The sequence below is a fragment of the Brachyistius frenatus genome, unplaced genomic scaffold (assembly GCF_029030835.1).
Source record: "Brachyistius frenatus isolate BFR_SWC_R1_liver_20210118 unplaced genomic scaffold, ASM2903083v1 Contig_22, whole genome shotgun sequence".
Classification (NCBI taxonomy): Eukaryota; Metazoa; Chordata; class Actinopteri; family Embiotocidae; genus Brachyistius; species Brachyistius frenatus.
The window spans coordinates 1,984,125-2,009,705 of record NW_027210621.1 but is presented as its reverse complement, the minus strand read 5'-3'; the positions used below and the strand labels follow the sequence as shown (position 1 = coordinate 2,009,705).

The 25,581-nt window shown below is 40.7% G+C and overlaps 1 protein-coding gene across 1 annotated transcript in view; it reads left to right on the top strand.

The window, feature by feature from the left end:
• The window catches only part of gria1a (glutamate receptor, ionotropic, AMPA 1a), a 67,315-nt gene that overhangs the window by 19,309 nt on the left and 22,425 nt on the right, over positions 1-25,581 (top strand). The window contains 8 exon segments of the mRNA XM_069696859.1: positions 1,432-1,616; positions 5,322-5,375; positions 7,768-7,926; positions 9,245-9,412; positions 10,398-10,502; positions 11,471-11,581; positions 15,918-16,124; positions 18,006-18,451. Coding sequence (XP_069552960.1) covers positions 1,432-1,616; positions 5,322-5,375; positions 7,768-7,926; positions 9,245-9,412; positions 10,398-10,502; positions 11,471-11,581; positions 15,918-16,124; positions 18,006-18,451 — 1,435 coding nt within the window.

Here is a 25,581-nt window from a genome sequence, read left to right as displayed (position 1 = left end):
TACCTAAAAGCTGGAACATGATGTACATAATGTAGAGTCACATTAACAAATAAATAAATACAAGGATGTTTGGAAATAAAGAAAATCATTCCAAAAAATAAGAAAGACGTAAAAAGATGCAGATAAGTGCACTGCTTCCATTTGAAACCGGTTATATTGAATGGTGCTGTCCATGGTGCTGAAACCTTTACTGACGCCAGGGTTCTACTCAATTTGAAGACTGGTTTTGTTCACAACCAATGATGAAATATCTCTACAGTTATTCACTCATGAGAAACAGTGAAAAGACAGAGACACCATCAAAAGTGCCACACATCCCCGTGTACCTCTCTGGTGGTTCTTCACCGACCTCTGTGTATTGTTCCCATTGAACATCCTCACATGTTTCTGGTCGTCGGGTTTATTTACATGTACTGTATTGTGGTCATATGCGGAGGTGAAACACCATCCATCTTTTTATTTCTTAACGGCCTGGTGTCCATTGAGCAACATGAATTGCCTGGAGAGCAGCTGCTGTGTATTCTAATAAGGCCAAGCAATCATCTCCGACGCTGTGACTGCATTTCTCGTTCTTTTTGTGACAGGGTCTGTGTTGGTGTCGTGAATAAGCCAGTTGTGTGTTTTTGCGCGTTTGCTCCTAAAATTTTTGTATGAACACGAACAAACAAGCATGCTGCATATGTGTAGCTTTAACAGTGTTTGCCAGCTTTGTGCGAGAAAAGCAAATACGACTACATCATGTATTGGTTTACATTTCTAAATTTTGTAATTGCTATAATTCATTTGGGAATGGCTGCCAGTCTGCTGTGCATGAAACAACTTTATTTACTCTGTGGGACAACTACAGCTGCCAGCTTAAGAGGAATCTGATTGGTTTACTGTCAGCATTCAGGATCTCTATGTTGCACCTGTGTCTCTGCAGTGTATTGGTGACAGTGTAATTGAGTAGCTCCACTATAATTGGTGCTTGGAAGATGTAAAGCTGGCTGAGTGTGTCGTCTGTGATGATGCACGCTCTGATTATTTGTTAGCGTGAAAGCTGTGATTATTTAGCTTGGCGATGTGCGAGCTGGAAAAGCGCACCTGTACGTGTCAGTGTGCTTAATGGACTGTCCCACTCGTTACACTTTATCACTGAAGCTACACGGGAGATTTAAACAGATACGCTTAAGAATTTTGGGTTTCTGTACACCTTCTGTTTGGTTTACATGCTCTTTTAATTTGTTTTCAAGCTCCTCATTTAACTGCACAGAGTATGAGATTAAGCAGCACATAACTCATGTCTCAGGGTTGGCTCTCAGTAGATGCAAATCAACTAGTCATTCTTTGCAGAATCTTTGTTGTAAATTCCCACACAGTTACCTCACAGTTTCTGTTGTCCAATTTAGTCAGTTCCCAAAACATATGAATTATCCGTCTTCTCTTTTTCAGGCCTGTCGGTGCTGCAGAAGGTTCTGGACACAGCAGCAGAGAGGAACTGGCTCGTGACCTCAGTCAATGTGGAGACCATGACAGAGGCCTCCTTCTTAAAAGTGTTTCAAGATTTGGACAAGAGGAAGGAAGGACAGATTATCATCGATTGTGAGACTGAGAGGCTCACAGGCATACTCAGAAAGGTAAAACGATTTACTTCTATTTTTGTAAAGAAAGTGCAGTATGCACTTCCTGTATGGTGCAATGTATAAGGTGATTCCAACTTTTTTTTTTTTAAAGTGACCTCATAACCCAATTGTAGAAAAACGTCATGTATTGTATGTATAAATTGCAAATAATACACGTAGGACATTTTGCATTATGACTGAATTTCCAAACTAATCATTAATTGAGTATTTAGTTTGTATGTTTTAAGTTTAAATAGCTTTTCAGAAAATATATTGATCAAATCTGAAAAACACACACTTCAGGACAAGGCTGAACACATTTTAATCAGAAGAACAAATGAGAAAGGCAGAGCAAGAAAGGAGGGGCTATAGATGGAGAGTGGGGGGCTGGTTGTCGGCCCACTGAGGTGCTTAGTCTCCTGGAGCATCAAGGATAGGAAATATAAATAAAACGTCATTGGCATTTGGAGCTGTGTGATAGGATCATTGCTTACTCACCTCAGGACCATTGAAAGGAAAAGGATCTTGGGATCACAACTGACTGTTCACCAACCCCCTCCACCAAACGTAGATTGTCTAATCACAACTTAGCAACCGTAACTAAGCACGGCAGGCCTATCAAACTCTGGATTTCTTCACATGATGAAGTGGTGTACGTGAGTGCTAAGGTTCGGTCTTTTTTTTTTGCGGTCTTTTGAAGCCAGAACACATAAACAAACATGTAAGAATAATGTAACGTGAAGTGTAAACATTTGCGTGTTTGCCTCACCGGCCTGTGATTAAAAACGTTTGGCTAAAGGAGCGTTTCAAAGAGTAACAGCTGCTAGAAATATCGTTACATTTGCCCATTTCTATTGCAATAGTGAATAAATGCAATTTGAAAAACCTGTGATCTTTCTCTTATACGGTACGTAGAACACTAGAACTAACGAGCTCTACCACCACAACAGAGCAATACTGCTTGTGTTATTCCCATGTCTACATGAGTCATCACTAATCAGCTCATGTAATGGTGACATTTTGCGTGGGACATGCAGTCTTTTAGCATGACATCATGAATGCCGCAATTTAGTTCACTTATGAGACCGTTTTACAGGTTCTCATTTTAAAATGAGAATTGTTCAAAACAAATTCAAGTGTGAACCAGCTCATGTTAAACAGCAAACGTAAATTGACTAGTTGATAACATCTCCTAAAGACAGTCCTCTTTCAGCCAGCTAAATCAGCGGTAGCCGGGTAAAAATGAGCTCTGTCTGACATCAAGACCCCAGTTATTTTTAAGAATTCAAAGTGGTTTATTACTGCCTTTCTCACAGCAGACAGAGTGGCATATTCATGGGAGAAAAATCAACAAGATGTTATTATTTTTTCTTGTTGATGTCACTTATATGATTCATAGTTTTCCAGTCAGATTTAATAGTTATTTTCTGTTTTAGCACATTGTTTCTAAGCACACACACTTGAACTTCTGTTCATAACACACACACACACACACACACACACACACACACACACACACACACACACACACACACACACACACACACACACACACACACACACACACACACACACACACACACACACACACATACAGAGTCCCCATCTGTATGTGTAGGCTAGCGCTGCACTGTGTGAATGTTATTGATGGCCCAGTGTCTACAGTTAAGGTTATTGCATCAGTTCTCACCAGTTTACTGAAGCTCAGCCTGAGAAGTTCTCCATTCAGACGGCCACCATCAATCACCGACATCAGCTCCTTGCCTCCGCACCCAAACAATGGCAAACACACACACACACACACACACACACACACACACACACACACACACACACACACACACACACACACACACACACACACACACACACACACACACACACACACACACACACACACACACACACACACACACACGTAAGTGCAACACACCTCTGCCTGTTTTTGCCCTATAAACTCACTACCTGTGTTCATCTCATACAGTACACAGATTGCCTTACGATAATGTCAGCGACAGTGTCCCGAGGGTGACTTTTCATACAAGCTGAATGTTGCCGTAGCCTCCGCGGAGAACGTTTAATGTGATAGAAACGACCACAGAAATGTTTTACTGGGTTTTCCGCCAGAGAGAAGAAAAGTGACCTGTTCTCTCGGGCCTGAACTCTGAATGACTCTTCAAATATGCATGCATAATTAAAAAGCAATTCACAGCCAAAAGTTTTCCATATGACAGTCCACTGTGGCCGTAACACTGCGTGTGTTTCCCCTCATTGGTGTCAGCACTGCTGCGCGTCTCCCCTTCTTCCCTCTAGTTTTTCCTAACCCGAGGCTTGGCTGCAGGACTCGCCTTGTGCTTGGGTCACCATTAATAACAAATGCCACCTTCTGTCATGACCTACAGCATCGTTAGACACACACACATACAACACACACAAAAATACACTCCACAAAAGTATACACAAGGCAAAATGCTCACAGAGAGAAAGAAGAGTTAAAAATGTGCTGAGTTTATTCCACAGTGCCTGAGCGGAGAGAATGAAACCAGCAACTAATCCACAGTGTTAAGGCTATTAATTAGATTCTGCATGGCTTTAAACTAATGCTGCCCACTTGGCATTATTTTTTGTGACTGTTGTGATGACACATTTACACAGCCACATTTGTTGTGCTTGTACCCTACACTAAGCTCTTTATTTAGGCCGACACAGACTAGACAATTACCACCTGCTATAGTTGGGGATTTCTTTTTGAAATTGTTTTCCTTCTTATGATGAACCAGTTCTGGCATGACACGATCCACCTCTCTAATTGCTGACCCTCAGTAGCTTGGCTGACCTGGGACGCCTACAGTTAGAGAATGACGGCAGTGCATGCAGGAGAGGGACGACGTGTCGGGGGGAGAGGGGCTTGTGCTCAGTTCAACACTGACCGACTTCATTATTTAATTATATTGTTAGCCCTTGATAGAGATCCTGGGAAGTAGAGCATTATGAATTATTTAGATATTAGAGGGAAACAATATACTGGAAACGCAGGAAAGAACAGGCACATTGGGGAGGGGCAAATATAACACAGTATACATTATTATATTTGCAAATTGATGACTCATGTCACTTGTAATTTACCTCAGTTAAAGAGTTAATGTTTTATTTAATTATTCAATAATTATCTACTAAGCCATTTGAATTTATTTTCTGTCTTCATTTAATAGTTTTTTTTTTCTGCAATGCTACCTATTTATTCCCTTTTTAATGTTCAGCTCAGGTTTGCCTTTGTTTGTGTTTAAAAATTATGAATATAGTAAACATTTGAATTGCATCAGTGGTTGGTTTATGTGAGGAGGGTATTTGTGACAGTGGGTATCTGGTTAAGGAAACAGCCCTCTCAGCAATACCATTCATCACCAAAGGAGAGGAGAGGGAAGGACATCTCACTTAAAGTTGTTTTTATCTGTCTCCTGAACTCTCCTTTTCTTAAAGCTGACATTTGTAAAGTTAATCATTCCTTTACGGTGTGTAGAGTGTTAAAAGTCCAGTCCCTTTGCTCTAATTTCCTGTAAACCTACTTTCCGCCTGCACAAGGTCAAACACTGCACTGCTCTGTGTCTGGTATACTGCTGAGACCCTGTCAGAACCCTCCCCTCACCCTCTCACACTCACATACCTTCTGCTGGTGTGCGACAAGCATTTTATTTTCTCTCCTCTGTTCTTGTCTTGCAGATTGTTGAGCAAGGAAAGAATGCAAAGAGCTACCACTACATTCTGGCTAACCTGGTAAGGGATCATCATGATGTCACTGCCTTTCCTTTATCTATTTAGATTATTTTAAACATGTACTACATACTTCTCCACATACTCATTTCCCTTGATTTGCAATTAAATGTAGCTTATAACATGATTCCGGACTTCCACTACTTTATTGCCAATTTAATAGACTTGTGTTTGCCTCATAACTATCTGGTTTTACGTATTCTCCCTCCCATTTAACGCATCAGCCACATCATGTATTCTTTCACTGTTGTAGCTGCAGAAAGTACAGTAGCACAAAAGGGAAGCCTGCGACAGTCAGAGACAGAAATCTGTACAGACTCAGTGACAGAAAAAGGTCAGGCAGTCAATGCATGGAAGCTCATATCCATTAGCTGTCCGTGTCTGCTGCCATTTTCTCAGTGCGAATGGTAAGAAGACCACTCCAGCACTTACTAAATGCAACTAAATGAAGAGCAAAGTGACAGCAACAGAAGGTATGGTAATAACAGCATTAATATGCAGCGGCTGGCTTCAACAATTTCTCACTGCTGTGGGTTTTAGATTGGCTCAGTCTCTCTTGTTTGGCCAGTTTGCCAACATTAATTTTAAATGATAAGGCTCAGACAGTAATAACAGCTGATGCACAAAGTGGCCACAGTAATTTATAAAGGGACCATTAAAAGGTTTGTGCAAAATGTGACTCTTTCTGTGTCCTTGTACCTTTATTTGAATCCTGCTAATTCACGTACTTGTACATACGACTGCTCCTGTGTGTGGATTTCAACAGAGCATAGTTTGAATATACTTACAGCTCACAGCTAAAAGTACTGAGATGTGGTCACAGTATCTGTTGGAAGAACCCCCCCTCCGTGTCGTGTTAGCAAAGGCTAGTTTCTATAGTAACCTCCTCAGCTCACAGCACAGCATTAGCTCATTCACAGAGCAGAACAAAAGACACAACTCTGTCTGCTCAGCTGAGAAATATGGACTCCTGGCAACACACACAGGTACATTAGGGAGACGGTGCCGCTCCTCCGCTCTGCTTGCCGTTGTTTCCTGACGCTTGAACTAGCCTTCTCTTTGCTGCACGTCAACCTTACCCTTAAAAAAAGAGAACTTTAGTCTCGTTAACAGCCGGTCCTCCTTATTTGTCTTCATTTGTTTCGACTGATCAAAGAAAGTAAACAAGTGAGAGTTTGAGACCGACGTGTGGCAAAGAGAGAGCCCGAGCTTCAAATGGCATGAAACAAATAACATCAGACCCGAGAATAAAGAGAAAAGATAGAATCGCCGTGTGTTGTCAGAGAGATGCCTGGTGAGAAGGGGACAATCCAGAGAGGCACCTTTTCTTCTCATCAGTCAAAACTTTGCTTTTAAGCCTTAGACGAATCACAGACAAATCTTCTCTGCTGCTCTGTCTCTACCCCCACCCAGTCCCACTTGTCTGCCTCTTCTTCTCCCCACGCTGACAGGCAGCCTGCTGAGAGACTGAAACTGCCTTTCCCACTCTCTGCCTTTCTCCCTCGCTGAAAAACAGCCTTCTCCACATAATAGTCAGGAGAAAAAAAAGACAAGTAGGAGATACCATTACAGTAAATCTCTTCTCTCTCCATTCTACTCTGCCTGAGGCATGCTTTGCATTGTTCACAGTAGCCTGTAAGGTTTTGATCCAACCATTGTTAACAGTAGCCTATGAGGACTCAGTCTATCACAGATTGGTTCCAGACTGCTCCTGCCATGAAATGAGGTTTTCTATTTTCTTACTCATTACTCTTGTCCCTCGGGAAAGACAGCAATGAAGTATTTTCAATGGAATAACCCCTCCAAGTAAAACTGCAAACCAATTTACTTCATAAAGTTCATCGTTGTTTATGTTTCTTTCTGTTGTATACCTTTTTTTCGGGGAGTTAAATACTGGATACTAAAAACTCTCCAAGCCTCTAATAACTCACAAGTTGGCTTGGATTTGTTAGAAGGGGTCATAAGCCTAAACATTTGGTAACTTCTCATCTAATTCCCCTTTAGGTTAGTCTCATTACCCTCCATGAACCCCCATTTTCACCTCCGGAATCCCTGGTTGCGAATCACTTCACTAGATTCATCATCACAATTTCCATATCAACATAAAGGGTTTTCGCTCTAGCTATAAATCATGATCATGAACTGGAATGTAATGTCTAGTTGGCCTTAAATCTGCTTTAATGGACTTTGTGTCTTTGTGTCTCTTGCTCCTTTTGATCTTTTTTGGCAAGCATGGTTCAGTATCCATGGCCAGAAGTTTGAGTAAATTCCTCCTAAGGTTCTGTATAATCATGTTCTGTGCACATGCAGGAAATACTACTTTAATTCATATAAATATAAATGTGTTTTCATACCTGTATACCTCAGTTCATGACTGTCTGGCTTCCTGTCTCAGGGTTTCCTGGACATCGACCTGACAGACCTGAGGAAAGGCGGAGCCAACATCACCGGCTTCCAACTCGTCAACAACTCCGAGCCGAGTGTGAGCCGCGTCGTCCAGCAGTGGATGGAGTTTGATAATAAAGACTCTAAAGTGCCCAAGAGTGGACTCAAGGTAATACCACTTCACTTTATCTCAGTGTCCTGGCTTTATTGAAATTTGGAAAGAGCATGATATATAAAAAGATATGACAAATTGTTGGTCCAGGGGCTTGTCATTTAGACCAGAGGTCTTCAACAGGGGGTCTGCGACTCCTAGGGGGTCCGCGGAGGTACTGCAGGGGGTCGTGAAATTTTTTGGTTGATTAGACAATTTTTCATATTTTTTTCCACATTTTTCCCCCCACATTTTTTTTTCTACAAATTTAAATGTCTTTAAATACACATTAACATGAATCCAACATATTGTAGTGAATGGATAAATGGAGGCAGAATATGTTATCGTTCAGTCAGAAATGCAGACATTCAGCGACACGCAGGAGCTCCCCCAAGCTGGGCACCGGTTCACTCACAGCGTGAGACTAGCCTGGACCTGTCTCTCCAAGCCTCCTGCACACAAAGAGGAGGACCCGCCCTTATCGCTGTGGTGCCAATCGCAAGGCTGCATGTTACATGTTGGCTTTGTCAGGTTCCCCATGATTGACCGAGAGCCTATTAAGTCCCCAGCTTTAAAATAAAAATGTCAATTTGAATAGCTTGTATGCATGATTATCATGCAATTGACAGACAATGTTGATATTGGCATTGGTATCAGTAGACAAGGTATGTTTATAAATGGCAGTGGCACGGCCACCCTACTCACTGTACTTTGCACATGTTTAAAATAAAAACATGAATATATGAACCTGTGGATTATTTGAATAGCTTAGTATTGAATGCACAATAACGAGGTATGTTTATACATGGCACTAGGCCCAGTTTAGTATAAAACACTATTTTTTCCAATATATATAGTAGAGGGTCCCTGCTCTATCTTTCTATCAGTTTGGAGGTCCTTGGCCTGAAAAATGTTGAAGACCCCTGATTTAGAGTGTTTGTGACTGTCAGTACTATATTGGGAAAAGTTATGAAAGGAACCTTGAATAAATATGGTGGACCAATATTATCTTTGTTTGCTGATTCAGATCTGCTCTTGAATTATTATTGATTTATACAGTCCAGACAGATAAGATCGATTCCAAATCCAAGCATTTGTGTTTGCAGGGTCAAGAAATTAAGTGAAAATTGAAGTAATAGAAATTATGCCTTTAGATGTGCTATAAAACACAAGCTGCATATTCCATGACATGAAATGGAACTGAATTAAAATTTGAAGGCTTGTGGAAGTCATAGAAATGCTGATAATGACCGTAAATTCCTCCATTTCTGCTTTGACTCTCTCCTTGTTTTTATCAATCTTGCTTCTGCTTGAATTATCTGCTCTTTCTTTGCAGTACACAGGTGCTCTAACATATGACGGGGTCAAAGTCATGTCCACCGCCTTCCAGAATCTGAGGAGACAGAGGATAGACATCTCTCGCAGAGGCAATGCTGGAGAGTGTCTTGCCAACCCGCCGGCTCCCTGGGGACAGGGCATAGACATCCAGAGAGCCTTGCAGCAGGTCTGCACACATGGATAGAAACACGCTAACACAAACACGCACACACGGACATACATAGACCCCCACACACACATACATTATTGAGTGGCACATTACCTAACAGCTCCTGAGTCGGGGCTGGCTGAACAAATTAGGTCCCATTCTGTCGTGTAAAGTTCACATTAAGTCGTAGGAGAGCTCCCCAGTATCAAATGTGACATCACGGCTAGTAAACAAAACCTGCAGGGCAATAACACTCAGCCGTGATCATCATGGAATATGACATCAGCAATTGAGTTTAGAAATGCAATATTTGGCAATGGAAATAGAAATGCAGGACTGGCTGTGAGACTTCTTGATCTCACGGGGACACATGCACGTGTATCGAGGAACAAGGGCAATTATTTTTGTTGCATTTTTTTAATTCTGTTCTTAAAAAGACTGAATACAGTTGCCAATTATAAGTCAAATTAAAAGTCAAGTATGTTTTTTTTATTTACTCTTGAACACTATTAATATGAAGTATGGAGGGTATAATGAATGCTCTGTGTCTGTGAGGGCATACATATAATTGCATGTGTGTGTGTGTGTGTGTGTGTGTGTGTGTGCAGCCTGGGGCTCTGTCTGCAGAGTAGCTGTGCAGTGGCCTGCTCAGTCAATCTAGCCATCTGCCTGCAGAAAGACTGGAGATTGACGCCGTGTTCGCTCAATTAATTCCATCACACAGCCAAGACAAACACGCTGTACACATACACGCACACCGTCTGTCATTCACCTCCTCAGGGACCTACGGCACTGTGGACTTTCACAAATGAATACTATACAAACACATGCGGGCTTAACATGCATTGCATGTAAGCGTGACATTCAAATGCTTGCTGCTAGCACAGACATGAAGAAGAGGGCATATTTGAATATGGTGCTTCATGATAACCATTATTTAATCATCTGCCAGACGAGTCTGTGCCTCTGAGTTACTTATTCTCTATCTGTGACTTCATTACAGGTCCGTATCGATGGATTAACCGGTCACATTCAGTTCAACGAGAAAGGCCGCAGAACTAACTACACTGTTAGTGTCATGGAGCTGGCCCCCTCTGGACCCAAGAAGGTAAGATGGCAATTTCAGATGTTTATTATTTATTTATTATTGTGCTCAAGAACACATTTTTTTTAATTCTGCCTGCAAGCTTCTTATTTGCTCCTTTTACAACCTTACACTTTACTCAGTTCAAATCCAAGTCAGGTCTGGGCCATCTTTATCAAACTAAGAATTACGAATGTTCTGAGGAGTCAGTTTAGGAGTTTAAAAAAAAAAGGTATTTACTGAAGATAAAGACACATTTAACAAGCAACCTACTACCACTCACAGTGAAGTGTAAGAGTAACCTTTTACAGCAGCGCTCAAGTGATCACATGATAAGTCATGCATGTACTCAGAGCATGAAAAGCTAATTCGTGACAAGGATTCACCCCACTACTGCCACTGTTATTAAGTCTTTTAAATTCATAATACCCTATATATGTCATGTGAAGTGGAAAAATTTAATGATTGTATATTTTTATCATACACATTAATGAGTAGGTATGAAGTCATAGGAAAAGGGAAACTGGAGCAGGAAGAGAAATCCCACTGGTGGTAAAATAAGGTGCACTGGAGAGGCCGTAAAATAAGGTGCACTGGAGAGGCCGTACAGTGAGGAGAAGGAGTAGCTCAGTGAGCCGTACATGACGGTGAAGATGCATGGAAAGGGATTGGGAGCAAAATCAAAGTCAAAGTTTAATTTGTATTGTTTGCATCCCTTAATTTTTTTTAAAACACATCCTATTACATTACAATTATATGTTTTGCAGCCATGTAGGATGTGCTCAATCAACTAATAGGATCTCTCTTGAATTTAAGTATTTCTAAGTCATAAGAAATATGATGAATACATTTTCAATTTAAGTCTATAAATCTATCTAAGTCTATTTATATGAGTAAAAGTTTTCAAATTTTCACTTTTATTTCTCACTCAAGTCAAAATGTGACTTTTAGCACATAAATAACGACTTTGTGACACATTGTCTTCGTCTTAGGTCGGCTACTGGAATGAAGATGAGAAGTACGTGACCACGGCCAGCTTCGTGAGAGGCAGCAACGAGACTTTCGGACTACAGAACAGAACATACATAGTCACCACTATCTTGGTAAGGCTGAGTAAAATAAAATAATTAAATAAAACATAGGTTGAGGGATTTGGGAAAGGAAGGGAGAGACTGAGAGAGGAAAGTCAGGGTAACATTTTTCATTTTCTTTTATGATAGAGTTCCTCAAAGTTCACTCCCCTGAAATAATTCAGCAGACATCTGTGATTGTATCTCGCTCCTGTCCTTCCCTTCCCAGCTATATTCTGCTAACTTTCTCCCTGTCTGACTGGTGCCTGCTCAGAATTGGAATCAGGATAACTTTATTTGGCCAACTACAATAGAAGTGCAGAGTTTTGTCTTTGTCCTGCTGACAGAGTGTGTTGATGACTGGCAGGGTTAGTTCAGTACATATTTACTGTATGTTTAAAAGTATGCTCAGTGTCAACACATTCTCAGATATCATGTCAAGATAAATAAGAAACAGGCAAGGGACCTTTATACTTACAGAAGTCTGCAGCTTCAGAGCTTTGGAGTTAGGAAATACATCGGAGGGCCTGGAGAACACATGCAGTATTTCTGAGGCTGTGTTAATGTGTCCTTCATTTCTCCCTTCTTTATTTGGTTCAGATGTCACCACCAGGCAGTTCAACATGACTTGTCGAGGTTGTATTGAGTCTCCTGGCCTATATAACAGAGCTGGAGGAGCTGAGGCCTGTGGGTTAGGTTTGAGAGGAGGGAGGCACGGGTTCAATCTGACCAACTCTCAGAGCAGCCAGGTTATCATGACATTTTCTCAAAAGAGAGAAGCATAGCTGACAATAACTTGGCTGGAATATAGTGGAGGATAACAAAGATGGTAAGGACAGTATATCCCTGCAGGTACAGGATGTTCTCAGTGTCTGCAGCTTGTTGAAAATTTTATATCACAAAATACCTCATGTCTGCAGTCTTTTTTGTACTTCTAATATATTTTTCAAGTAGGAATATCTTTTATCTCTGGGCACCACTGCTGCCATGTGATTTTGTTGGAGTGAACGCAGGTATCACCCAATGTATCGAAGAAATGTGTAAATAAAATTAAAAATTAAAAACACAAGCCAATATGAGACATCATGCAGCAGACTTCAGGTGTAACAAGGGAGTGTGTGTGCCGCTGAGTTCCACTGTGAGGATTAATGGGATAAACGATTTCAGCTGTGTGCTTCCTTTTCGTGGCATTCACTACTCACCAGATAACGGCTGGGTGGAGGTGATGGAGCCAAGAGACAATGTAGAATAACAGAAAAAACACTTTGGCACACTTCAGTCTGTGCAGTCATTCATGTAAACACTTGTAAACAACTGAACACAACAATCTACTCACATTACCAATGAGATGGGATGGGATGGGAAGCCTTAAATTAAGATATAGGACATTTCTGAGGACCACTACATCACGCTTCACAGACACAATTGCTTGAGTGTTAACAAATTGATGCAAAATGGCTGTAATAGTCAGTAGTTCAATCTAAATAAATCTTAACATTTACTTTAATACAATCCATTCAGCTAATATTGAAGAGGCTATATAGAATACACAATTTATTGATATCTTATTTAAGTTGGTAATAAAAAGCCTAGGAAGATGATATGCAAAAAATAGATACATTTGCATACTTTGTACCTTTTTAATCTTGTTTGAATTATGCATGAACACATCCGACCTACAAGTACACCAACAGTCTGCCAGCATGCAACAGTCCTTTTTACAGTACTTTTCCAAAGGGGTACCTGGAAAGATGCAGAGTAGATTGACTTATCTGAAGAATAAAAACCCTGAAATTTAAATTGGATAAAAAAATAGATTCACATTTTGAGACAGCTGCAACTTGTCAATATGACATGTTGCGAATGAGAATATGTCATAAGTAGTTACCAAACAAGTAGAGAAGTTGAACATTTTGCTAAAAGCTATATTTGAATGAATGTTTGAAATAGTTAACTAATGAGAATGGATGTTTAAAAGAGAAACATGATTAAAACAGTTAGCTTAAAGTGATACAAAATTGTTGATATTACGTCTGCTACTCTGAGGGTTCATAGTATAATTGCAAACTAACCATCACACATATTTACATGTATGAATATTTTACTGTAACAATATTGTAATCAATAGTGTAAGCATCCAGTATAAATTCAAGTTAGTACATTTATATCATGACATTAGGTGTCGATGAAGTAGCATATCAATTTGCCTGACAGGACTAAGCTGGTACAGGTGGACAGTATTTATTTGCATAAAATGAAAAAAAAAAATAACTTGTAGTCTAACTGACATCTAATTATAAAAGCAGGTGAAAATCCTTACTTAAATCCAAAAGTTGCAGCCTCCCGAGTACAGACCCAAAATAACTCTGACATAATCTCCTATCAGTGTCCCCTTTTCTTGGAAGATAAATTGGTTTTCTGTCTTGGAACCTTAGAGAAGAGATAAGGTGTGAGTGTAGAGGTTTTTTTTGGTTTTTTTTACACTTTTTTAACTTTTGTTCTCTGATTCGTTGCTTAATGAGGTTGTTGTTTTGTCAATTTGAAGAAATCGCATTAGTTCTTAACAGTGCCTGCTGTCCAGGCCTGTGCACACAGACTGAGACTGGACATCTGGAGGAGTAAAGCAGAGCGCGTTTAATGGAGCATCAAAGCTTCATGTCTTCATGATTGTGGATTTACACTAAAACCAGTCCATGAATGAAATGTTATGGTTTAGTTTAGAAGTTTGTTATTAATGGCCCTCAGTCTCCACAGGAATTAAAATGGATTAGCATATAGCATATAAAAGAGAATCATATAGCTTGTAGTCAGATCCAAGAGGAATAAAACAACAATTTGACTAATGATGGAACTCATTAAACACGGTTATTCCCATGTATTTTTTTTTTTATACTTTTGTGTGTGTTTGCACACTCTCTTGAACATAAATCTGTGTCTGTATTGGTTGACTGACAGCAGATCTCAGTGGAACTGTTCGAGGTCAATGAGAATGAGTCGTGGAGGACCCACTATATGCCATGCTATGTCTATGTGCGTGCGGGCACATGCTCACGTGTGTGTGTGTCTGTCAGGTGCAAGTGCATACTCTGTGAAAGTGCTGCATGCCAGACCTTACTCTCCGCTGTCTCCCTGGGGTGCCATTTGTCTAGCAGTGGGCCCCAGGTTATGTGTAACAATGATTAGCTTCACCTCAACCATAAAGAGCAGGGGAACACAGATAACTGTAGCACGCAGAGGGAACACAGATAACTGTAGCACGCAGAGGGAACCCCCTCCCCTCCATAGATCCTGATGAAACACGGTGGCAGGATTTGCTCAGCTCAGCAAAGCCTTAGCTATAAACAGGCACACATAACAACTTGTGGGAATTGAGGCCTTCCAAGTGCTGGTCGACCATTCATAGTGAGCTGACTGAAATTGTGTATGAAATCCTGAAAGTGAAGCGGGGCCCCCGGGTGTCAAGTCAGCTGTAATTTCTCAGGCCAGTCAATCAGTGTGAGATGTTGAAATATCAGCATAACAAGAAGAACAGCCTGGCCCTGGAACACAGGTCAGCCGGGATTGAAAGCGCTGTCAGCTCCACCGTCTACTGTCTACATGGCTCTCACACACACACACACACACACACACACACACACACACACACACACACACACACACACACACACACACACACACACACACACACACACACACACACACACATATATAGACAGGTGCATCTTCAATTCACATCAGCTTTAATGATCTTGTCCAATTACTGTGCTTCCTTGCATGCTCCTTGTTTTCAACACTCCTTTCAATGTGGCTATGCTGCCGTAATGATCATACTTAGGCACCTTTTGTGTTTGAATTACACACGATACCCTCAAGCAACAAAGCCAAAATAATGTCTTGTAATTTCACAGAATTACCTTTTCTTCTTTGCCTTTCACACCAACAATTATATTTGTGCCCAATAAGGTTTTTCTTCTTTCATTTCCAAAGCTGAACAATATATATATATAAAAAAAAAAGATGAGATGAATGGCGGTGGAGCATAAAATGCATCCATAACATCCATTCTAAATTCTCCGATAGTATTATTAAACTTAACTACATGCTAAAGCTTTATTGGAAGCCATAACACTGTCTCTGGCTTAATTAGCTCAACAAATTGTCCTGCTACAGTATAAAAGCTAGCCTCCTATAGTCCCAACAACCTGTGTGGAGAAATGGTGTGCATCAGCATATATTTAGTTTTCACATCAGTGACTTGCTCAATTACTTCAGAAACTGTTCAGTGATTTTTGACAACAGAGGTAACTGAAGTAAAATTGACGATAAAACAGAGATCACTTTTTACTCATGGTTTCCCCACATCCAACAGGAGTCTCCATATGTGATGCTGAAGAAGAACCACGAGCAGCTCGTAGGGAATGATAAGTACGAGGGCTACATCGTTGAGCTGGCTGCAGAGATAGCCAAGCATGTGAGCTACCAGTACAAACTGAAGGTTGTCTCAGATGGCAAGTACGGAGCCAGAGATCCTGAAACCAAGATGTGGAATGGCATGGTCGGAGAGCTGGTGTATGGGGTAAGTCAGCAGAGCTCTTTCTGTCATTATTCCCTATTCAAAGCTGGAAAATACACCAAAACTGCAACAACCAAAAAAATCTGTTGTAAATACTAAATCTATACAGGACAAGGCTAATTAATGAGATTTTGTATTTATTTATTTTTGCTTTGTTATAACCCTATTTACGAGGGTGGATCAAAAAGTTCTGAGACTGTTCCTGTTGCACACGAACAGAGCACAACACGGTGATGTGCATGGACCAGGGGGAAGATATAGACCTCAAGCTATTGGTTGTTGAATGCAAGAAACGTATACATTTTCAACGCACTTTGAGGGGGCATGGTGTCGTGTTTGGAGAACCCGGGTACCATCACGCCACAGTTCAGATCATTTGTGCTAACTCAGTGTTGACATTCAAACCCTGAAGGATGAATTCAAGGAGCAAAAACCTGCAAATGTCAAAGAAAATCCACCTGGTTGTGCTCCTGACCTGACACACCTTCTTCAGTCTCCGACAGCAATGTTTTGTTCCTCTTGAATTGTGAACACCACTTAAAACACCTCAGCCAGCTCTCTGCTTCAGTGCCATAGATTTTCTGAAGCAGTTCAAGAGTCTTTGTTGCTGATTTCCTGAGTTTGATACACAATTTAATGCGCATTATCCACTCAAGGTCAAAGTAAAATTGCAAATTGTCAGTGGTCACAAAAACGTGTGTAACTCAGGTGCTGGTTTTGCATTAGTGATGTAACTTGAAATATGTACTCACAAAGGTCATAGTTTCCCTCTCCTCAGTGCACATCACTGTGCTGTGCTCCAGTCGTGCAACATGATCAGTTCCTGAACCTTTTCATTACCCCTCATATTTAGCAGTATTTAGGGCCAGGCTGTATATAATCTGGGTATTTTAGACTTTAGTTAGTGGTATGTATAAAAAAGACTGAATTTGACCAGTTTTCACTGGCAATAGAGAAACAAAACTTTACAGTATGGTATTGGGAAAACTTGTGATTACAGTGAACCCTCGTTTATCGCGGGGGTTACGTTCCAAATAGAGACCGTGATAGGTGAAATCCGTGAAGTAGTAACCTTTTTTTTTTTTACAATTATTATACAATGAAATACTCCATAATACATTGAAACCAAAGAACAAAACCTTTTTACAGGCCCAAGCATTTGTTTAACAAATAAAAGTACTGTATAAATGTTTTTTTTTACAAATAACTACTGTACTGTAAAATAATAATTTTAATCATCAATACGAACTGAAGGCTTCAAATTGCTGAGATCGGCACCGCCCCACTGCGACCCGAGTCATTGGATTAGAACGGGAGGAAATGAAAAATGATTATGAAAACAAATACAAAGTACAGTAGGACAAATAGTGACTCGTGTATTTCACTGCTCTTCTGACTGAGCCGCTGCATCCTGACTCCGCTCTGCAGCGGTTCTTTCTTCTAAAGCCGGCGGTGCAGGTGTGGTTTTTCGAGAGAAGAACATAGTTATCGGTAGTTGTTGTCGCTCTTTTTTCTTCTGGGCAAAAAGATTCTTATAAACCGACATGCCACCATCGATTATTTTTAATTTGGCAAGCTGTTTTACGTACGTGTACATATTAAACCGCAACGTTATTGACAAACAGGTAGAGAAGAAGCGGAGAGACTGTTTAGCCAATCAGAATGCAGAACACAATGCACGATGCAAATCCGTGAAGCAGCGAGACCGTGAAAGGTGAACCGCGTTATAGCGAGGGTTCACTGTATAGGATTTCTGCACATATTGGCTTCAAGTATAAGATCTTTGCCAGATGTATTTTTCTCATGGGTACTCTTTGTAGAACATAAACAACAGTTGAAATACTAGAATACTGTTTACATGCCTGCCTGTGTTTGTGCTCCCAGAAAGCAGATGTGGCCGTGGCGCCACTCACTATCACGCTGGTCCGTGAAGAAGTTATCGATTTCTCTAAGCCCTTCATGTCCCTGGGTATTTCCATCATGATCAAGAAACCCACCAAATCCAAACCCGGCGTGTTTTCATTCCTGGACCCACTGGCTTACGAGATCTGGATGTGCATTGTGTTTGCCTACATTGGCGTCAGCGTTGTCCTCTTCCTCGTCAGTCGATTCAGCCCATACGAGTGGCACGCTGAGGACTATGAAGAGGGAGCTGAGCCACAGACTCCCACCCAAGCGGCCGCCTCCAACGGGGTGCAGCAGGGCCAGACACCAACGCAGCAGAACACCAACCAGCAGAGTCCTGAGCAGACCAATGAGTTTGGCATCTTCAATTCCCTTTGGTTTTCACTCGGCGCTTTCATGCAGCAGGGCTGCGATATCTCACCACGGTAAGAAACTGAAGCCACACATTTTTAAGCTGTGCATCCATAGTCCTTGGAGTCTCTGCTTTTGTTTGTTGGTACAAAGAGGCACTCAGCGCCACCTACGTATTATATATTTCTGTCAGGCACAGCAACGCTTTAACGCGCAGTCTTGTTGTCTTATTCAACTCAGTTGGGCTTTGTTTAGTGAGATTTTGTTTTGTACCAGTCACTTGTCATACAGAGCGATGGTAAAAGTTTGATGAAGCGCAGCAGAGGGAGTTTATGATGTGGTCATGTTGCAGACTGTTGTGTTTATCTTCTCCTGCCTCCAGATAATTAGTGTGGTGGGAAAAAAAAGACATCCCATGAATTTCTAGGACTATAAAAAGTTGTTGTTTTTAGCTCGCTTCATTATTTTTCAAGTTTCAAATCAAAATCTTATCAGTCTGTCTCTGTCAGTCTGGATCTGTTTAGTGATAAGTCACCACATTGATCTATCAGTGGGTACATTTCAACCCTTTGAAAGACTCATATGAAGGATCCTGGTGTGAGTATTGAGTGGTATGTGTTGGCTCCCCTCAAGTGCTCTCATGAGCTCTGGTATGAAACCATTCTCAAAAGGTCAGCAATTAAAAATCTCATTAAGTGTCTGAAATTAGAGACACTGAGGTCGACTTTCTGAGCTTTCCAGAGGGACTCGCAGGAGGAGATGAGATGATAATGTCAGTATTATCATTGTAGGGTCTGAACCAACAGAGACAGGTTAGATCACAGAGCTTCTTGTCTCTTTAAAAAATTAAGCTATATATACATTATATATAGGTGCATTGGTGCTGCCTTTGTGTCTGAAGTACCTATACTGTAATAACTACTGTGAGGATGGAGAGGCTGATGCTGTTGCCTCAAAGGGTAACTGTAAGCAGATTTTGATGGGAAACTGAAAAGCTGCTTGTGCCCATAAATACTAATGTGCACTCAACCTCAGCAGTTACACAACTTGACAGAAACAATGACATTTTGAAGAAAAAAAAAATTCTGTTTTTGATATTTTTTGAGTTAGATGAAAAGATGAATCTTGTGCCTACAATAAAAAATAAATCTGGAACCAGGGGATGGTTAGCATAGGTTAGCATTAAGTCTGGTTCAGTTCTGAGGTTAAAAATCCACCAAAAACACCTCTAAAGTATGGATTTTGAATAGCTATTAAAAAGTAAAACCTCAAATAGTTTATGCAACTATTGTCTTATTTCCCGTATTTGTATCGGCGCTTGGTAGCAATGCATTATTACCACCAGAAGTTGGCGGTAACAAAAGCTGTTTGTCAAACCACCATGAAACAACAAACGGAAGGGAAGAAGAACACAGTACTGATGTAAAGCAGCACACTCCAGGCCTGAAAAATGAAGCCAAAGTGCCAATAACAGTTCCTCAAATGGCTACTTGAGGCTGGTTCCAAAATGTATTCAATCTCCATAGACCATCGTGTTAAAATGGCCAATGTTACAGCAGAAATACACAAGTTCACCGCCCGGTAAACTGTTTTTTTTTTTTTTTTTTTTTTTTAAACCTACCTGTTTAAATTGTATCAAGACTTCAAGTTATGCAAAATTAAGGGAGGGGCTGCTTTGATTGACAGGTGGGTTAGCTCACTGCCTTCAGGTCACAGACTGCTAGCAAGAGCCATACAGACAAAGACTCCTCCACACCGGTTTCACCAACCCGGCCCGCCTCAACTCCACCCATGGTTCACCTTTTTGCCCATTTTTAGATTAGCTGGGACTACTCGGCTAAGGCCACCCAGGCTATGTCAGTTTTTTATATACTAAAATGTTTTTTAATCTACGGTAGGTTAGATGTTATAGTACAAACAGCAGAAATTTGCAAAGAGCTGCTTCAGATGTCAAAATGTTCTGTGTACAACTCCATTAAAAATATAAACTAAAATCAGGTGCACTGCAAACTCTGTCAAGTAAAGCTGTAATATCACATCTACCACAGCTCTGTACTTGCATTTGAGAGTGAGGTTGAAGTGATCTCAGCAAATATCAAACTGTATTTTGGCTTGAAACATGACACATATTGAACATGTCATATCTTGCAAAAATAAAAGCGTAATAACAGCAATTTCATTGTACAGATTGAACAAACATAATTTACCAAAGCAAACAGTGTCCCAGCTGTAACTCCATATTTCATGGACTATATGAGAGTGAAATGAGTGGATAAAGATTAAATTAATTATAGCAACGTGTAACACTCTGGCTTCCATTTTGTGACATTTACAAGATGTTTTTTCACTTTACTTTACACAAATATCAGAAGGGAAACAATCTCTATGTAGCTACAGGCCTGTATGCTGCACATTGGTGCTAAGCTGTACAATAGTAGGTACTGGATCCCTCCTCCCACAGGCCCTCACCTGACATTTACTGTTTTCTGAAGACTCCGTTGTGCTTCATGCACAATAAGGCCTCTGTTCTTCTCTTATAGGCAGGAAATGCAGCTGCAATATATTGATTACCTTGAACTTCACCGAAGAATAGAGAGAGAGAATGTTACCATGCTTCCTCAAAGTGTTTTTTCCCTGTGGCGTTTTGTGGCTGAACAAATATGTTTGTGTGAATGTTACTGTATGTGTGCTTGACCACACATGAGTTCATGCATATTTGTACAGTATTTGCATTTGTTTCGCTTGGGGGAGAGCGATCTCAGCTGTTGCAAGACCTTTCACTGACTGTGACTAAAAGGACAAAACAGATCATTGTTGTGCTTGCAGCAGTTCTGTTGATGCTTCCCCTGACTGCAGAATTAATCAGCTGTGCAGCACATTTTGTCTTAATCAAAAACTATTAGGTTGAAGTTCAGTTAGTATCAATAAAAAGAGATGTGACATAACAGCAATAAAAATATTGAGTTTTATCTGCCTGGTAACAGCAACACTTTTTGCTTGAGGTAATTTGAGACTCACACTGATGTGCACACATGTACTGGCCCTTTTGTCTGTTCTCATTAAAATAGGTTTTCTGGTAGAACAGAATTTATTTTGTGTATTCAATGAGGTTGGGAGCTTTAACGGCTTCTATTTGCCAAGGACTTGAGTCAAATATCTTTCTTTGTCTTTTAGTGTCCTTTCAAGGTGACTCTTTTTGTCCATTTATGTCTTAGTGTAACACTTTTTGGAAGTCAGTATGACAGAACAATAAAACAAAAACCTAAAAAACGCATGTCAGTAGTACACGGTGTAGCGCTCAGCATGGTGGAGTCTGCTTGGTGTCTTGAAAACCAACACAGTGAATGTTTCACCCCACTGAACACTGCCCTGAAGGAAACATCTTCCCCTTGAAAATTTGGGTGACCTAGTTGCTCTAGTTAGCACAGCATGCATTTACGCACGGAGGTGCATGTTGATCTCCTAAAGCGCTGAGTTCTTCTGCGAGATTTAAAAGGACATGTAATGTTGTTGCTTGTGTTTTTTCAGTTGAAAGCAACACGACTTATTCAGTTTTGTAGGGTTTCACATGCGCACAGTGTACCATTGCAACTGGGAGGTTGGTTGTTTCAATCCAAAAAGGTTTGAGATCATTCTTGTGCCCTTGCTCAACTTTCTTTTTTTTTTTTTTTTCCTCCTTTTGCCTGTATTTTTGTACTCTGTTTTAACCCATTTTCAAGTATTTAATTCGACTTTTTTTTTTTTTTTTTTTTTTACAAATTTTGGTGTCATGAATTTTAATAGAACTATCATTAAGATCAGAAACACTTCCATGAGATGGATATTATAGCACCATAACTTAGACCAAATTGACTCAAGCTGCCTTTCTTTTAAGGTGTCTTTATATAAAGGCCTGTTGCGGTTCCACATCTTTAACCCTTTTTGTTCATGCTTTCCTTAATGTGAGAATAATTGTAGAATTAAAAACATGTAAAGGACATTAAGTTCTTGAAGTTTGACATTTCAGGACAATTGTAAACCACTCATCACTGTGCCTTTATCACTAAAAGGTGAGAACAAAATGTTCTAGAGGTGCATCCAGCTCCAAGCACTTCACTCCTCATGCTTCTCCATTTAATCAGAGACAAAAGGCCAAGAAACAACACACTCTGTCCTGGATTAATCAGAATGCATGTTTAATTTCCCCGTCTGCCTCTGTCTCCATGTGTGTGTGTGTGTGTGTGTGTGTGTGTGTGTGTGTGTGTGTGTGTGTGTGTGTGTGTGTGTGTGTGTGTGTGTGTGTGTGTGTGTGTGTGTGTGTGTGTGTGTGTGTGTGTGTGTGTGTGTGTATGGGTTGGTTCTATTGAAAGCAAGCACTTATTGCTATTTTCTTTGTCTGCTGCCTGACAGTATCTGATTAGCCCAGACTAAAGGCACCTCAGCGTCAAGGTTTACAGACACCTCTGTATGCATGCATGTATATGCTCATATAGAGTGTGTCTAATCATGCTTGTTTTCATAAATCAAAGTGATGCATTAATGTGTACAGTACGTCATTGTGTGTGTATTAGTCACACTGCTCCACCTGCTATTTATTCTCTGTGAGACCTTGTTTACTGTGCTCTTTCTAAATGTCAGCACTGTCAGTCAGGTCCTCCCATAAGCCCCAGTCCGTGCTGTTGGGCCCTCCTTGTGTTTATCTCTGCAGACAGGTGGACTCTGAGAGTGACCCCCTCACGTAGACACACACGTACACAAACACATACTCGCAAACACCACCCCATCCATCCGATCGTCCACCCATTTACTTCCTCTGCCATCACCTCTTTTCATTCCTCCTGTCTGCCCTCCATCCTTTAGAGATCTCTCTGCCTCTTCCAGTGGTTGTTTCTGCCTGAGAATGTATCAAGTGCAGCAGCTCCCCCTCTCATTTTGTTGTTTCAGTGATGCCTTCTGTTTCACCTGGTGAATCGCCCCTTGTGCTTAACAGTTGCACACACAAAATAACATAGAAACTGGGAGATTTAAGAGTGTATTTTTTACCTTTTTATACGTGTTTTTGTTTGGCTTTGGAAAGTACTCCAGTCGTCCAGCTTCTGAAGCCACAATCAGAATAGCTAACCACATCCACACAGATTTTAAAACATGATTAATGCCTTTAAAATTAGTGAATTTGAGCTTAGATTTCATGAAATTGTGCAATAAAGTCCCTACCCTAGCCTTGATTAAACCTCAAACTCTTCATGTAAAAGTTTTTTCTAAGAAAAAAAAAAACCTTACGCCATAAAGTGGCTAATACCACCGAGGGCCACTAGGGATTAGCTCAAAAAAGGCTCTGGCGCCGCAGACTCCCATTCAAATTCTCTCATGAAATACACAGTCAATACATTTTTTCCACAAGTCAATTTGGTGTCGTTCACTAAAGTCACTCCTTCTTATTCGTTTTCTGGCAGTCCATTTGAAATTTATCCTATCAATAATTTGATAGTAGGCCTCAAACCTCGGCCTTTTGAGGGGGAATTTTTCGGTTTCCCAATCAAATTGAGTCAGAGTTACCGTTCGCACATCCCCAGCTCATCCAAATATGGTCACTTCTAGGCTCCAAATAGCAAAATGGCGATGACCAAAATCCAGACTTGAGGCCTCTTAACGGCAGTTGACAAACCAATTGTTGACGCCACTGTTGGTTGCCGCTTCCCTGCAACTCAAGCATAGCAGCTTGATGTGAAAAGCTTCAGCCCACATTATCAGAATTGGTTCCTTAGGTATGTGATGCATGAAATCCTCTCGGTCAAAATCTTTACTTTTGAAACTATCATCGGTCGACTGCAGGTCCAAAGTGGAAATGCTCGACCCCAGAGTTGAGTGCTTGGTTTTGTCATGATATATCTTATAGCATCACACAAAAACACCACATGGGTATGTTGACAAGGTTGCAAACTTGACTGTCACTGCAAGGTTCTTTAAAGGATAAGGTGACATCTTTGTTTCAATGAATTCCTTTGAATTTGCATTTCTTCTCAAAATCCAAAGGAATACGTTAGCTGTGAAGCAGCTGCAGGATAGTGGTGTAAATCTGGATTTGAAAGTTTTTCCATTCACCATGAGAGGAACTGACTATTTTACAGCGAAACAAAACATAGTAAAAGGGAGAAAATGTACAGTTGGTATTCAAGACTTTTAGCTGAATGTAAGAGTAGCTATAAAGGTATAGGACAAGCAGCAACCATTAGCAGGAGACAATGTCGTATATGGCCCGGAATCAATTTCCTTAACCTTACCAAGAGGGAGCTCCAGATTGGAAGAGAACTTGAAGAAAAAGTGCATGGGTTTATGATGTTCCTCCAGTGAATGTGTTTTGAGACGTTTATGTCTGTGTGATGTCTGTATGTGTGTGTGAGAGTGTGTGTGTGTTTGAACAGCATTGCCCTGTGGAGTTGTCTCCACTCCTCAGTGCCTGTGCTGCTCCCGTTACATGATTGTAGACTGAAATAAATCAGTTCTGTCACTCACGCCCTGCCTGCCACAGCAGCAATTTCTCAGGCTGGCGGTCACAATCATTCAATAACGGATCGTGTATGTGGTGTATTATGGTAACCTGGAAGGGTCAGTATTTCTCAAACTGAGTTGTTTGTCACACGCTGATGCTTGTTTTCCTTTTTGCAGTGCTAAACAGAAGAGGGCAAAAATGAGGGTGTCTGCATGTATATAAATTTAGTTTACCTGAGGAGTTAGTACATCTCATGAATGTCTGGCAGGACTTAGACTTGGAAAACAATTTGTATGTTACCAGCTGTAATGAGGCACAGATGACCTGTTGAGCTTTGCATTTTTGATCTTGAGGATGACTTGAAGTGAAAACATACAAACATGTTAGGCAATAAAATAGAACAATTTAACAGTCTCATTTTACATTCTCCTCACCATGCTTACAGGATTAACTACAGAGCAAAACAGTGCTGTTTCCGACATGGACCATCCGTCATCTGGTGAAGATGTTGGCTTTCTGCCTGGGTCCCATTAACTTTAGCTTCCATCACACTTCAGTCATCAACTGCGAATTCAGAGGTCTTTCACAGGAGTCGGCGTTTTTATCCATGAATCAGCTGACAAGCTCTGGCTGTGACAGCTGTCATTATACTCAGCAATGTCGGTGGTACAAGTTAGAATTATGGAACTTTAATGACCTAACCAGTGGTTTTGCATGTTTTAGTTCATTATTGAA